This window comes from Furipterus horrens, unplaced genomic scaffold, assembly GCF_987537825.1.
Source record: "Furipterus horrens unplaced genomic scaffold, mFurHor1.1.pri manual_scaffold_2, whole genome shotgun sequence".
In the NCBI taxonomy this organism is placed as follows: Eukaryota; Metazoa; Chordata; class Mammalia; order Chiroptera; family Furipteridae; genus Furipterus; species Furipterus horrens.
In genome coordinates this window covers 8,070,034-8,085,424 of record NW_028327172.1, presented here as the reverse complement: position 1 = coordinate 8,085,424, position 15,391 = coordinate 8,070,034, and the positions used below count along the sequence as shown (strand labels likewise).

Sequence of the window (15,391 nt, the reverse complement as noted above, 5' to 3'; positions counted from 1 at the left end):
GCCCCCGACCAAGTGTGCACAGATGCACACCCCCACAGCAGGGAAGGAGACTGGCATCAGACACCTGGCCTGTGGCTCCCAGCTCTGCCCTGGTTGGGTAACCTTAGGCAAATCACTTACCCTTGTGTTCCAGATTATAAGACAGGAAACATTTACTTCCTTGTGAGATAACAAAGCACTCAAAGGCCATTCAATGTTAGGGACATCCACACATAACAGGAGTAGCATGTGACTCCAGGAAGACAATCGTGGATCTTTGGTGACTTCCGGCTTGTCCTTCTTAAGGTCTTACTTAGGGTCAGAGCTGTCCTGAGACTTGTATACATTGCCCAGAGCTCATTTAACCACATCTCAGCAAAAAAAAAAAAAAAAAAAAGGCTTTGATTCTTAAAAAATCATATTTAATGAAAATCAGGTTTCATAAACAATGGAAATGACTACTCATGTGACCTACCATGTGACCAAGGTACCTGGGAGTCAACCCGATGGCTCTGAAGCCTTAGCCACCAGAGAGGTTCAGTCAGCCAGCCTACTAGCATCTGGCCACGTGGGGTTATGGTGGCCTGTCAGCCTCATTGCCACTGGCCAGAGAGAAGCCACACTCTGAACCCCAGTTGTCACAGTGCCTGTGATCTAGGCACAGCAGTGTGGCACCTGAGACCCAGCAGGGCTCATCTGGAGGGGGCAGGAAAAGCCACTGCGCCAACACGTAGGAGAGGAGCCAGACTCTTCCCTCCTCACCGGGTCCTCCCCAGGGAAAGAGCTACAGCTCGCACTCGCTTGGCGCACAAGACAGGGTTTGGCCATGTGAGGAGCCATCATGGGAGGCAGGTGATGCACTGATGCTCAGCAAAAACACCTTTGAAGGTGGCCGTGGCTCCCAGGCTCTGCTGCGTACAAAGCACACTTCGGCATGTGGTGTGGGCTGGAATGTGACAACAGCTGAGCTAGGGCCCTGCCAGAGAGGGGACAGGCAGGGAAACCCTAATCTGGCGAAGGAAAGTAAAGGTAGTCTGGGGCACCCCTGCTACTCATCCCTGTTGGGACAGCTGGGACAACAGGCTCCCAGGGCTCACTGGGCTGCTGGACAGTGACGGGCACGTAAGTCACAGGGACAGGCCAGGACCCAGGCCTCGCTACAGTAGCAGCTAGAAGAGGTAGAGCCACACGGCCACAGTGGGCGCAGATACAGAAGGCACGTGAGATGAGCGGCCAGCGCCTCAGCTGCCTCTCTGCAGAAGCTGCTCTGCCACTCTCCCCTTCCCCTTCCACCACCTCCTGATGTCCCCACCCAGCCTCATGTCCAGGAGGGCCAGGTAGAGGTGACAGAGCCGAGGAAGCCTGCCACCCCATGGCGGGCGCCTAAATGAAATGCACGCATTCAAGGAAGCTGAGGGGCACGCCACCTCCCCCGCTTTTCACATTGCAGATTGCACTTGAGTCCGGCTCATCTGAGCTGCTGGGGTTTCCTACCACATCCCGAGGAGTCTAAAGGGGAAATCAGCTTGACCTCAGCCAGAGAGCAGGAGCGGTGTGAGCAGCCAGGGCAGGAAGGGCCTGTGTAAATGGAGGACTTCAGAAGCCAATGCCGAGAAGGGGTGCAGGAGCCAAAGCCACCAAGAAACACCGCGGACAACAAGTCGGTGCAGAGAGCAGGCCCAACACGGAGGGAGGGAGAGGTTGGGGCCTAGAGTCCAAAGCAAGTCTTGACAAAACAGACGGGAGCCCAGGAACAGCAGAACGTCTCAGGGGACTGCTCCCGGGAGCCCTTCCTGTGTCACTCTCTCTCACGCAACAGGGGCTGCAAAGACAGGCAGACGCACAGGGGTCAATGGCATATGTCAAAGTGGCCCTTGACCTGTAGGCATCACACCAGCTGAGCAGTTGTACAGACCCCCAGCGACACGGTAGTCCCAGCCTGATACACACCCCAGCTCACCCCGCCCTCGGGTGCCTGAGTGGCCGGGAACAGGCACAACCTGCTCCAGGCACTCAACCTGTCGCCAAGCACCTGCTAGAGAAGCTCCCGTCCCACTAGACTAGCCCCAAAGCTGGAAAAGTAGAAGTTCCGACACCCCTCCTCATGCTCCAGGCCTCCCCTGGGGAAGAGAAGGCCATGCTTCCCCTCAGAAACCATAAGAATTCGGGGAGGGGAGTAGCCCCCGTCTTCTCCCAGGGGACAGGCCCCAGGAGACATCTGCTGTGGCGGCCGGGACGGGCTGCCTGACACAGAGCTTCCCAGCAGCTCACCCAGCCCCACATCCTAGCCGCTTGGTTTCCCACGGCCTTGCTGGCTTAGTCTCTTCCTGGTCAGGCCTATGCCTTTCCTGGAGAGCCTTCTCTGGACCCAGCCCTACCCCGACCCGACCTGGGAGACCAGGACCCCGTACCTGTCCTTCGGTCGTGATCCCCACTTCTGGGCGCTTCCAAGATGAAGCCTGAAGGATGTAGAGCACCAGCAGCCCAAAGACCACCACCAGCATCCCGGCGCTGTTGGCAAGGACAGCCTCGCCGGGCAGGCGGGAGTACGGCTTGGTGGCATTTTTCCTGAAGATGATGAAACAATGTGGGCCCTTGAGAGCCTTTTCCAGCTATTGTTGCCCAGTGGGAGGATCAGTGCCACTAACCGAGGGTGAGAAAGCTCCCCAGGACCTGGGACCCGGAATGCTGACATACTTTCTAAGTCCCGGCCACAACAAATATCTGCGAATGCTTCTTACTTATGAGGGAACTCTGCCTCGGGTCTCCCATTTGTAAGTGGCAGTGACAACGTATCAATGTTGTAGCGCAATCAGAGGATTACATTTAAGGTGCTTAGAATAGTTGGACACACAGTAGGTGCTAAGTTCATTTCAAGCTGGAGAAATACCCACTGACCAGTTTACCAATTTACCAATCTCAGTAGCTTCCTGATCAGGAATGAGCCCAACCCCAAAGCCCCCGCACCCCCTGAGATGGGTCCAATGATCACAGGGCGCATCTTTGGAAGACTATTCTTTCCCCTCCACCTTAGAGCTGGGACCCATCCCACTCACAAGCTGAAGAAAAGCTTTTCATTGATGCCGGAAATGACAGATGCAACGGCCAGAGAGAGGATGGAGGCCCCAAAGAAGACGTGGACAGGTTTAAGGAGACTGCGCAGCCACAGGGACGCCCAGGGCAGCAGGAAGGCGGCAAAGCCCAGGAGCCACTGCGGACACAGGGAGGAGTGCCTGACCCTGTGTGACCAAAGCCACTCCAGGTCATTCCCATCTCACCAGCGCCTCCTACCAGACAGTGTATCTTCTCCCTTCCTTCCCAGCTCAAACCTTCCACCAGGAACTGCCCCAGCACCACCAAGCTTGCTCAAGGTGGTCTGTCTGCTTCTCTTACACAAACAAGAACCTGTCATGAAATGCTTAGCTACAACCCCACTCTCCCGCAAACAAAGCCACCCTGTTTGTCTCTGCTCCTTTCCGGTCCTGGCTCATAAAAGTCCCTTGCTCAGAGCACTCTGGAATACAGATGGGCAGGAACAGGGTGAGTGCGGGAACCACCGATCTCCCAGGGCCCTATAAACTGCCCATTCTACAGGGTGTGCCCTGCAAAGGCCACCTCCAGGCAACGAGCAGAGGGAATATTTGGCGCTGATGCAAGTGAAGCCCCAACCAGAGCCCATGGCTGCCATCCCGCAGTGGGAACCCAAAGGAGGCTGGAGAGCACCCACCTGGCAGGCGAAGAGGAAGACGGTGGTGATGCCCAACCAGCTGTGCAGAGAGTAGAGGTTGGCGATGTTGTAATTGTTATGATATTTAAAGACGGCCACCAGCCCCAGCACAGTCAGGATGAAGGCCATCAGATGCAGGGACGCATGGGCAATTTTCCAGGGCAGCTTGGGCCCCACCCAGGACTGGGGCAGGCGGTACACCAGTGACGCTGCGGGAGAGAGCAGTCCCAGGGCTTGGACTTGGCCTCTTCCCCTCGTGCTCACCACACAGGACGGGGATTGGCCTGACATGGCCCCACGCCGCCTCCCAGAGAGGAAACAAGGAAATCCTAGGACACTGATGCCAATTTCTCAGCGTCTTCTATCCTGGCATCGTTTCTGGGACACCAGCCAGCCATGAAGTGGGGAGAGAAGGGACAGTGATAAAAAGGGAGGAGGGCGTTCCTTAGACCTGCCCTTCTGTCATTACGATAATAAAGGTGGCTCGTGTGTGGTTCTGCAGGTTAAAGAGCAATGTCGCTCATTATCCTACCTAACTGAATTCTCACAATGAGCTTAGTTATCAAGACCACAGGCTGCAAGGTTAGATAACCTACGTCCAAATCCTGGCTCTGCCTCTTAGCTCTTTGGCATCTTCTAAGTCTCGGTTTCCTCATCTGTAGAATGGGAATAACAAAAGAGCTTCTTATAAGAACAAAATGGGATGACATGTCTGAAGTACACCCGGTAAGCTATTATCAATGGCAACATCATTCCCATTTAACAAGTGAGGAAAAGGAGGCTCTCCAGGGCCCCACGGCCCAGCTCTGAGTGCTTGGGGCACAGATGGGTCTGGCAGGAGTAACCAGAACCCTTATGTAAGGGTCCACTCTGCCATCAGAGGCTTCAACCTCCTGCTCCTCAGAGCAGGGGTGGCAAAATACAGCTCACAGGCCAATTCCAGCCCACCACCTGCTTCTGTAAGTAAAGTTTTATTGGAGCACAGCCATGCATGCATTTTCCTGTTGTCTATGGCTGCTCTCCCAATACAGCAGCAGAGCTGAGTAGTTGCAACACAGCCTACACGGCCTGAAAAGCCTCATATATTTACTACCTGGCCCTTTATAGAAAAATTTTGCCCTGGCTGGTGTGGATCAGTGGACTGAGTAGCAGCTGCAAACCAAAGGTTGCCAGTCCAGTTCCCAGTCAGGGCACACGCCTGGGCTGCGGGCCAGGTCCCCAGCTGCGGGCATGCAAGAGGCAACCGGTCAATATATGTCTCACACGTTGATGTTTCTCTTTCTCCCTCCCTTCCCCTCTTTCTAAAAATAAATAATAAAATCTTTAAAAAAAAGAAAAGAACAAGAAAAATTTTGACCGCCCCCGACATAGCGTATCTGTGAGGCTGCCCCTTCTCAGATGCCCTCATTCTCACTACTTCTTCCTCCAAGTGACACCAAAGATGGACCAACCCACCCAACCACCACAACCGTGAACCCAACAGTGACAAAAACCAACCCTCGTCTGCTCTGCTCCCCCAGGCCTGGGCCCCTGTGCATCTCCCACCCTGACCTCATACTCACCAGCACTGTAGACCACCACCATGCCAGCAACCATGAGCACCGGGTGGCAGTTGAACGTGAGTATGGTACCATCCCAGGCAAAGCCACCATGCCAGCTCTGCATCCAATAGACGGTAAACAGGATGCACATCAAGCCCAGGGCCGACAGCGCCAGGACAGACAGGTAAAACCATCCCACGGCCATTCTGGTCAGGCACTTCTAGAAGCAACAATCACATGGCTCTGCTGCCTCAGGTGCACCCCGTGTACCAGCTATGGACCTTGCTCTTGGTCTGAAGGGTGGTTACTTTTTGTTTCAGTTCCCCCACCATTAGACCAGGCACCACCCCCATGAGGCCTTGATGGCTGGGTGAGCCTGATCTCTGGTTAGGGACAGTGACTGAGGATCTACCCCAGCACACAGTACACCCAGCCAGGCCCGGAGCTGGCCCTGAGAGGTGTCTCCTCTGATGTGGCCTGATGCCAAGGCTCTGGGCCCAGAGCCCTGGGATTAATCTCCCCTCATAGGAATAGATGGTAAAGAATTACCTCCTCACAGAAAAGAAGGGACAGGAATCAAAATCCAGGCTAGATCACACAAGTGCCCAGACCCTCACTTCTGACATCAGGAGGCAAAACCATAATCAACAAGGACCAAACACACTATTAGGCCAGCCAGGAAGAAGCCCTCTGGGCTCCCACTTGTGCAGAAAAGTTCTCACCCAGATGGTGAACTCTGTGGGGCAAAGCCTCCCAATGGGGAAGGTAAGATAAGGCTTTCGCTCGGCTCCCCACACTCTACACCTCGAATTCGGTGGTGGCCCTCAGCTGTTCCCCAGGCCTGAGACTTCTGCTTTCTCTTCCTGTGGGGAAAGTCCAGAGGAAAAAAGAGGAAGCAAGAACTCATGGTCTAGAAAGCAAGAGGCGACATGACTCACTGAATGTCATCGGTAGGTTCTTGGAACCGTGGTGGAAGATGTATAATGAAACCGATTTTACCACAGGTGAATTGGTATAAACAAGAGTTAAGTTCCTACAGCATCTCATTGATACTGAATGAAATGGAGTTATTTTGATAAACTCAAAAACTCTGGTTTCAGGCATGGAGAATGCCCAGGCCTCCGGAGCAGCTGCCCCTGGAAGCTGGGCCAGGGCATAAGGGTTAGCAGGCAAGTGCAGTCACAGGACTGCCAGGCTTTCGGCTAAGGTGTGGGGACCATGGGTCCAGTTCTCAAGGAAATCGCACCCTCCCGTGGACTCACACCAAGAAGGCGACACTGTGGCTTCCTGCGGTTGACGTCCCTGGACGTGAACCAGCTAACAGGGAAAAGAGGAGACCCCTAAAGTAGCCAAGAATTCCCAAGGAGCTAAAACACTTGATGCCTTACCTTTACACCGAGTGGCCGGCTGACAGAGTGGGGCCTGGGCTCTAACTCTTATGAAGTGAGGCACCTTGAAAAGATCCCTGAATGCTGGCAGGACTCAGTCTTCTCCACTGGAAGAAAGGCATGGCAGTAAGAATGTGATTCAGTGACAGCTTTGAGCAGACACCACCTTGGAACCTTATACACATGATGCCATTAATTCCTCCTAATAACCCTGTGAGGAGTTATCTTCCCCATGTTATAGGTGAGGAAACTAAGGCACAGAAAGATTAAGTAGCCGGCACTGAGACCCAGTAAGTGGGCAGCGAGTTTCAAACCCTTATCTGTTTGGCTTCAGGGCCCGTGTTTTTTCCTTGACCACCAGTTGTCAGGTCAAGTGAGAAAATGTATGTGAGGACATTGTCAAAGGTAAGTATTATCCTTTTCTTAGTATTGTCACAACATTCCATCCTAACTAACAAAAACCTGAAGCTCGTGGCCCCCGTGCCGCCCAGGCCTCAGTGGCCCTGACTCTAAGCCAGGCCAGCTCTCTCCATGCCCGGCGTCCACCTAACCAGAAACAAGGACACTGAGCGCTCATGCGGTGATCCCAGTTGGCAATAATCTCTGATAAAGGTCTTGGGGGGGGGGGGGGGAACAAGCCTCCATGAGGCTGGAAGGAGAAAATCATGCTGTCAGCTTCCAGAAGCGTCGTGCCTCAGCTACCGAATTCAGAGCTGTCCCCTTAGTTCCTGCAAGGGGCAAAGGAAGCTTCAGATCACCAGATGTTCGGTCACCTAAAACCCTCTAACCCCCAGGGAAGTGTTAAGTCAGCATGAAGGACCTCTTGGTCAGGAGGCTCCATCATCCAACAATATCTACTATCAGTATGTTTTCCTGTGTTAAAGGGAGAACGAAAATAGAACCCAGAAGGGGCTGGAGCCACTCCCCTGGAAGAGCGCCTGGGTTAAGGCCCTGAGACAGCCCGGGAACGACAATGGGGACTTTCCTGCCAGAGGTCTGAAATGTTACACTGCTCCCAGTACACGGAGGAGCCCTCCCTCTGCCCGAAATAAGAGCACAAAAGCAGAGAAAAGGGAAGAATGTCGTGAAAGTTGCACCCCAAATGCTAAAAATGTCCTCTCGTTTACGTGAGAGCAGGTGGTGCCGATTTCAGGAGGTGCTCACTACGGAGTGTCTCCCACTCCGCCCTCGCTGTGTGGGGCCCCATTCTAAGAAGTCCGGCGACTCTTCTGGGAAGGGCCACGGTGGCATTTCAGTCTCTGCAGGCCACGCAGTCTCTGTCACAACCACGTCATCAACTCTGCTGATGCAGAGCAAGAGCCGCCAGGGACGATCCCCGCACAAATGGATACAGGCGGGCTCCAAAGAAACTTCATTCACGGACACTAAAATTCTAGCTGCATGTCACTTTCACACGTCACAAAACAGGACCCTGTTCATTTCTTTTCAACCATTTCAAAACGTGAAAGCCAGGCAGGAGAGCCAGCTGTGGCCTGTGGGTGAAGCCTGTCGACCCTGATCTAAGGGGTCCGCTCCCCGGCCTGACCCTCTCATCGCAGAGGCAGAAAGGATGCTCCCGGGCTGCAGGAAAACAGATCAGGCCCTGGGATAGGGAATGGGCGCACGCACACCTTGGGAGATGCTGTGGGTTTGCTTGCAGACCACAGCGGTAAGCGAGCATCGCAAGAAAGCCAGTGGTCCTCTTTTCGCTGGTGGAGGCTCTTGCCTTCTTTTGTAAAAAAGAAACGGCCAACAGCTGTAAAGTGCAACGAAGCGAGTGCAACAGGTGTTTCCCGTTCGGCCTTTAAGACTTAGGAAAAGGCTCTATTTCAAACTCTTACAATGTTACTTTCATAAATAGATGGAAAGAAAAAAGTCATTTTGTTGCTCTCCCTTCCCAGATGAACGGCGCGGGCTTCGGGAAGGAATCCAGGCTCTCAAGTCCTAAACTCAAAAATACTGGGGCCCAAAGAAGGAACGGGCCCTGGCCACGGTGAGCAGCGGAACCGGTACAGGAGTCGCGGTCCCTCCCTCTCGGCCTCAAGGACCCCTCTCGTCCGAGCGCGGCTCCTGTAGAGTCAGGACCTAAATCCCAGTCAGGGGGGCGATAAGCAAAGCCCTCCTTTATTAGCACGGGAGTGATCACAGGCCCGCCCTTCAGACTGCGCTCTGGTCCGGCTCAGGTGTCCCGAGAACCATTTGGACCAGCGCCCGGCCAATCCGACTCCTCCGCTGGCACCAAGGAGGTCCCAGCCAACCCTCGTTGAAAATTAAAGCGAGACGTTCCACCAGCTGACTGCGACTTCTGAAGAGATCGCGCGCCGTTACAACCACCACCGGCAGGAGGAAGGGCACGGAGACCGGTGTCCACTTCCTAAAAGAGGAAACTGAGGCCGAGCGAGGGGTCGCGACAGTGCGAAGCGAGGTAGCAGCGGAGGCAGCACTCGAACCCAGGTCCCAGAACTCCCAGCCCAGGTTCTTTCTCACCCCCGAACCACAGTGGGACGCAGCGGGGGTTAGGGTCTCCGAGACCCGCCTCTGCCACCCGGCGCCCGCCGCCGTTCCCGCGGTTCTTTGGTGAATTGATCCTGAGAAAGCCGCACGCACCTCACACCTCCGCCGCCCCAGAATGGACCGGCGGGAGCCACTTCGCCCTTTAAAGGCTCGTGACACTTCCGGTGGCGCGCGCGCGGCCGCTTGGGAAATGAAGTTCGCAGTCGCCCGCTCGTAGCGCGCCACGCGGCTGATTGCAGCCCCACTTCTTCCGCGGGCGTTTTATCCCCAAGCCCCGGGCCCCAGAGGCCAGCAACGCCGTCGCGGTCTGCCCTGTCCCTACTCCCCATTCTGTGGAAGCGGAAACGTTTGGGCCGACGCGAAGCCGCCCGTCAAGCGCTGACCCTCGGCAAAGCCACGCGCAAACCGGGCAGGCCTTGGTCAGCAGCTGGCAGGGCCCGGGGAGGGGCGGGCCCAGGAAAGCGGGGGCCCAAACAGGGCAACCCGGCTGTCCGTAGAGCGCGGAGAGAAAGCCGAGGACCAGCGGGTAGCACCGCAGCCGAGGTGCCCCACTCCGCCACCTACTTCCGGAATTTAAATCGGTTTCCGGAAGCCAGGACGGTGTCCCCATGACAACCGACGTTGGGGTTTTCAGGTGAGAGTGCTTGATGATTAGTCGATAAGGGAGTGCAGGAGTCCGAATTTTTGTTATTGTTTTGGTGTTGGCTTCTTGCCAAAAGCAGCCCCATTTTAAAGTAGATTTGGGAAAGTAGGGGGGAAAGTGCCCTGGGGACAAAGGGAACGCGGCAGGCGGTGGTGGACGAAATGTGAAGACCGCTTCATTACCTTGCGAATCACCGCCGCCCTGAACCGGAGGAGAAGCTCATCTTTCCCGCAGAGGTGGCGGTGGGCGGTTCCGTGTAACGGACCAGCACAGCGGCCCTCTGGTGGCCTGCGAAGTAGTGGTTAGGGGCACGGGCGTGGGTGTCACACCGAGTAATGTATACTCGATCCGGAGGGATGACTTGAACTCTGAACCTGTGCCCCTGCCTGTAGGATGGGGATAATTCTTTCCCACGAAAGAATAGTAGTTGCGAGGAGTAGTTGCGAGGGTTAGAGGGAATTATCTGAGTTGAAACGTTGATCACGGTGCTGGCATGTACGTGATGTGTCAATATTTGATGAATGAGGAAGTTCGGCTCAGAGAAACCACGTTCATACATCCACCCTGGCGGAACTTCACCAGATGACGTGGGCGAGGTTCCTTAACCTCTCAGAGCCTCCGTGTAAAATGGGGATTATATGCGTAATAACAGCTACTGCTCGAGCTGGGCGTAGGATTAAATAAAGTAATAAATATGAAAAGAGTTCGTAAACTGTAAAACATGTTACATGTTAACTTAATCTCAATCTCTGGCACCTCGAAGCATTTTGAAATTTGTTTCTAAATGGAATCCAGCTGGAGGGGGTCACTGGACACCCCCCAGATAACTTCTGGGTCTTGTAATATATGGAAATACAGGCCCGGCTTCCCTTGCCTGGTGCCCACTGTGTTGCTCCCATAATCTTACACATACGGTTTTGCAGGAGAGCACTGTTTCCTCTCAGCGTTTTCTGCCTCCACCACTTCCCACTTCTGCGCCAACATTTCCCCCGCCTAGTTATGCATATCAGCCTATCAGTAATGCGAGAGACAGCTTCGTGCAATCGTTAAGAGCAGACTCTGGACCCAGACTGCCTGCATCTGAATCCCAGCTCTGCCCCACTTACTAGCAATGTGACCTTGGACAAATTATTTCATCTCTTCGGACCTCAATTGTCCCACCTGTAAAATGGGGAGAGGAATAGTGTATCTTCTACTTTATGTGGTTATTGTAAGGTTTAAATAATATTAGTGCTTAGACTAGTCCCAGGCACGTTGTAAGTGACATGTAAAGGTTTGGTACTGCAGTATTAGAATCGGTATTATCACGTGACCGGACAGTCACTCTCTGTAGTACTCCTAGATTCCTTTGGGCTCAAAAGTGGTTAGAAAGTGCTCTTGAGTTTAGAAGGTTTCTAGCATGGAAAGACTTGAGGGTGAGGGTTCCTGTAAGGAGTGACTAGTTGGGGGTTTTTGGTGGGGGCTTTGTTCACTGATGTGTTCCAAGCACCTAGAATGGTGCCTGGCACATAATAGGTCATCAGTAAAAATTTATTAATTTTTAATTTTATTTTTTTTGCTTCAACAGGCTCTTGTTTTAGAGCAAAAGCAGCAGCTCTGATTCTGAGGAACTAGACGCTTCTTCCTCACCACTGGGGAGAGAGTCAGAAGCTGTTTTCTGGGGAACTGTGGAATGTGCCCTTGGGGGCCCACGAGAGCAGAAGGAAGATGCTCCAGACCACTAACTACAGCCTGGTGCTCTCCCTGCAGTTCCTGCTGCTGTCCTATGACCTCTTTGTCAATTCCTTCTCGGAGCTACTCCGCACGGCCCCTGTCATCCAGCTGGTGCTCTTCATGTGAGTTCAGTGGGTGGGACTGGACAGCTACACCCACGCAGTCTGAAGGCCTTGACAGTCATGATCTTGCATTTTGAAGTTAGTAATAGAACAATGTTAGGAAGAAAGAAATTCATCACATTGTCCTGGGGTACATAGCCATGTCACAGGTCCTGTTTTTATTTACTTCTGACAAGGGTTCGGGATACAGGGAGCAGTTCACATTGAAAATGAGGGTCAGACTGCTAACCCTATCATTTTCTACATCTGTGAGCAGAAATACTGTCTTACACTACTGTGAATGAGGATTGCAAAATGGCAGGTTGAAAGGGTAATCATATTAATAAAAATATGAATCTCATAAGATCGAAGCTATTGGCATTTTCCCTCAAAATAATTTATAGAGACTCCATGAGGCAAGTTCCAGACAAAAATCCACAGCCTTAGACGTGGTCGTTTGTCACTTCACAAGTACTCACGGGCCTGCCAGTTGCAGGGGTCAATCTGACAAGTTCCTGCTCTGATGGGGTTTCCAGTCTAGTGGAGGGAGACAATGAATACATTTAAAAAAACAACAAAAACATCATTTCAAATAGTAATAAATGTCCTACAACGGATATAAAGCAGCTGCGGAAGGGAGGGAAGGGCTACGTTAGGACACAAGGCTAAAGAAAAGGCTTTCTGAAGAGGGGACACTTGCACTGAGACTGGAATGGCACTAAGGCATCAGCAGAGGTCAGAGGAAGTGCATTGCTGTCATGCTAGATGAAAACGTCTTATAGAACCAGGCGGTGTGACAGGCAGGGCTGGCATTTTCTGGACACAGGGAGGAAAGTAGCTGCTCCTCACAAGTGCCTAGCAGGTGGTAAGAGTGTCAGAGCAGGAAGCCTTGTCTGTGGGCTGCAGCTCAACTGATGGGGCCAGTGGGTAGTTTTAGCTTCAGGCCTTTTGGGGCCCGAAGCACATGCTGCCCCATTGGGGATTTAGGGGGACTTTATCACAGGGAAGCACAGAGCACATGGTGCTCCTGAGGACGTAGGGCCAGCTCTTGGGTCCTCACGGCCCTCCATTTGGCTCTACTTTGTTTTGTATGTCTGCAGCATCCAGGATATTGCAATCCTCTTCAACATCATCATCATCTTCCTCATGTTCTTCAACACCTTCGTCTTCCAGGCTGGCCTGGTCAACCTCCTCTTCCATAAGTTCAAAGGAACCATCATCCTGACAGCTGTGTACTTCGCCCTCAGCATCTCCCTTCATGTCTGGGTCATGGTAAGAGTGGAACTGTGAATTTCTGAATCTCTAAAGGACTAGGAATATCTCTTCTCTGGGAACCCAGCATCGTCCTTGTACATCTCACAGAATCCTTGATGATAAAAAAAAAAAAAAAAGTGAAATGAATGTGGTCTGGCCTGGAGCTCAGTATGTGCGTTTCCTAAGGTACCCTTGCCCCAGCCTGTGTGTTGAAGAACAGCCTTATCCAAGAGTCAAGGGATACTTCTGGAACATTCGGTTCACCTTTGCCCCGAACAGGTCTACCTGGGCTGACGCGGGAAGTCGAACCTGTTTCATCATTAGTTGTTTGGGTGGGTGTTGATACAGGGCACTTACAGGCAGGCCTCAGTGTCCCAAGGGAAATGGCCAAGCAGGACTGCTGCTTGCCTTTTTGAGCTTCGTGCCTCCGTTGCAACTCATCACCTACACTGGGAGGCCAGCCCTCAAGGTGCCGCCCTCTGGTACTGAGACAGGCCTCACAGCAGATCCACTTTTCATGGTTTCAGGTTTCTTCTGCTTCACAGACTCTTCCATCCATTTGGGTACCTCGTGTGTTTCTCAAGTCCTCGTTTTGATGGAACGCGTTGAAAGCTCGGGGTTCTCTAGTGATTCCTGTACTAAAGCCACCTGCTCGGACTGCATCTTCCGTTAGGTTGTCCCTGTGATTCCCTGGGGAGAAGGAGAGCTGTCAGGAAAGAAGCAGAGCAATGCCAAAGTCACTTGGTGCTTCCTAAGGAAGATTGTCTCTGTCTGGTTCCTGGAGCCAAAATAGGTCCTGGCTTTGTTCTTAAAGCCGGTAATCTGATTAAACCCTGAGTGCACGGAGCCTTTGTCTGACTAGAGCTCAGCCTGAGATTTTCAAGGCAAGACAGAGATAATGTGTATCATTTCTCCTTGGCTACAGAGTGAAAGATATAAATAGCTTAGGTCAAACTTCCTCCTTTAAGGTTAAAAGGACATTTGCTTTACAGCAAAAGAAACAAGGGGGGAACTTGAGGCGCCTTTAAGAAACACATCTTGGGAATGTGGAAAGAAAGAAGGGTGAGATTAGCCGAGTTTAAATTAAGTGGCATCTCTGCAACTAACCTAGTGGCGGGTGTTAGGGCCTCACCTGGCCGTTGACCTTTCCCTGTCTGCTCCTGTCTCCTGCAGAACTTACGCTGGAAAGACTCTAATCGCTTTGTCTGGACAGATGGACTTCAGACGCTGTTTGTATTCCAGAGGCTAGGTAAGGACCAGGGCGGTCACAGGCCTCACTGTGGTCCCCTTGTGGCTCTGGTGCCGAGGGCCTTAGTGCTGGCTTGCCAGCCCATCACAGCTGCATGGGACGGGACGGGAGGGACAGCCGAGATTATTGCCCTCTGCCTCGCTGGGAGCCACTGGGAAATCATGAGGCAGGGCCCCTCAGCCTCCTTAGCTTAGGTTCTTCCCTGAAACAAATACTCGGGAGCTCCCTGAGGCTTCTTTTCCGCTTACCGTCCGCAGCGGCAGTGCTGTACTGCTACTTCTACAAACGGACAGCCGTGAGGCTGGGCGACCCTCGCTTCTACCAGGACTCGGTGTGGCTGCGCAAGGAGTTCGTGCAAGTCCGAAGGTGACGTGCCACCCTGATGGGTGCCTTTCCTTCCTGACAGAAGCCACACTTGTGGTTCTGCACGGGGGCAGTTGGCCCCACGCTCCAGGAGGAGCTTGGCTCTCCTAGGACAGGCTCGGGCCATTTGTGTTGCCCAGCCAGGAAGGACAGTCCTCCTTCTTGCAAATGAAAGTGTTCCCCAATACAGACTCAGAGTGTACATAATCCCTCCCTGGCCTCCTGTCTCAGTGCTGCCCCTTCTCCTTTCTGTCCCCTCTTCCTCGGAGGGCTCTGTGGCTTTATCTTTGGGGAACTTTCCCCTTAGCCCGGCCCAGGAGCCCCTGGCCCTGCACTCTGCACACACACTAAGGACCAAACCACACGGAGAGGATGTTTCTGTGCTTCTGACTGATCACGCCTTGGACATTTAGATTTTATACTCAAGGCACTTTTCTTGTTACATTTTATAAATAGGAATAAATTGACTTTTTTCCATAAATGGTGGAGTCTGTCTGTCTAGATCTCTTCATGGTTAAGAGATGCCAAGTCCTTGACCCAGTGGGCAGATGGAGCCACAAAGCAAATACAGATAAAATTTATTGAGTCCCATTACGCAGAAATTCAAGAGTTCCAGACTTGTGTGCTTTATTCACACTCGGTCCCTGTCAGAGCCCTAAACTGCCCTCAGAAGAGTAAGAATGCTCCTTAGCCTGTTTCGGCAAATGAACTTTTTTAAATTCACGTGCCCATAGTATCAGTTTTCTACTGCCAGAGTAACATGTGACAAACCACCAGCAGACTTCAGTAGCATATAATAATAAAGTCATGTGGCTCTTGAGTCTTGGGGTTCAGGCCATCTGGCTGGGTTTGGGTGACTTCTGTAGGACTTGTTCATGTGTCTCTGGTCAGCTGTGGGTCAGCCAGGCAGCTTGTGATG

General features: G+C 52.8%; 2 protein-coding genes across 6 annotated transcripts; one reads left to right on the top strand and one right to left on the bottom strand.

The window, feature by feature from the left end:
- Window positions 1-1,783: 1,783 nt before the first annotated feature.
- CYB561A3 (cytochrome b561 family member A3) lies at window positions 1,784-9,278 on the bottom strand. 4 transcript variants are annotated; one of them, XM_090260705.1, is made up of 7 exons: window positions 9,123-9,278; window positions 6,636-6,742; window positions 5,970-6,110; window positions 5,269-5,467; window positions 3,707-3,915; window positions 3,036-3,190; window positions 1,784-2,547 (listed from the first exon to the last, which is right to left on the bottom strand). In XM_090260705.1, exons 4-7 carry the CDS (start codon window positions 5,450-5,452, stop codon window positions 2,247-2,249), a joined length of 849 nt encoding a protein of 282 aa, XP_090116831.1. In that variant the 5' UTR covers window positions 5,453-5,467; window positions 5,970-6,110; window positions 6,636-6,742; window positions 9,123-9,278; the 3' UTR covers window positions 1,784-2,246. The 4 variants fall into 4 exon arrangements, with proteins under 4 accessions (XP_090116831.1, XP_090116819.1, XP_090116825.1 ...); XM_090260693.1 differs by lacking the exon at window positions 5,970-6,110; XM_090260699.1 differs by lacking the exon at window positions 5,970-6,110 and having other exon boundaries at window positions 9,172-9,278.
- Window positions 9,279-9,335: 57 nt separating this feature from the next.
- TMEM138 (transmembrane protein 138) lies at window positions 9,336-14,953 on the top strand. 2 transcript variants are annotated; one of them, XM_090260717.1, is made up of 5 exons: window positions 9,336-9,783; window positions 11,360-11,627; window positions 12,707-12,878; window positions 14,034-14,109; window positions 14,367-14,953. In XM_090260717.1, exons 2-5 carry the CDS (start codon window positions 11,500-11,502, stop codon window positions 14,477-14,479), a joined length of 489 nt encoding a protein of 162 aa, XP_090116843.1. In that variant the 5' UTR covers window positions 9,336-9,783; window positions 11,360-11,499; the 3' UTR covers window positions 14,480-14,953. The 2 variants fall into 2 exon arrangements, with proteins under 2 accessions (XP_090116843.1, XP_090116849.1); XM_090260723.1 differs by having other exon boundaries at window positions 9,337-9,783; window positions 11,542-11,627.
- The last annotated feature ends 438 nt before the right edge of the window (window positions 14,954-15,391 follow it).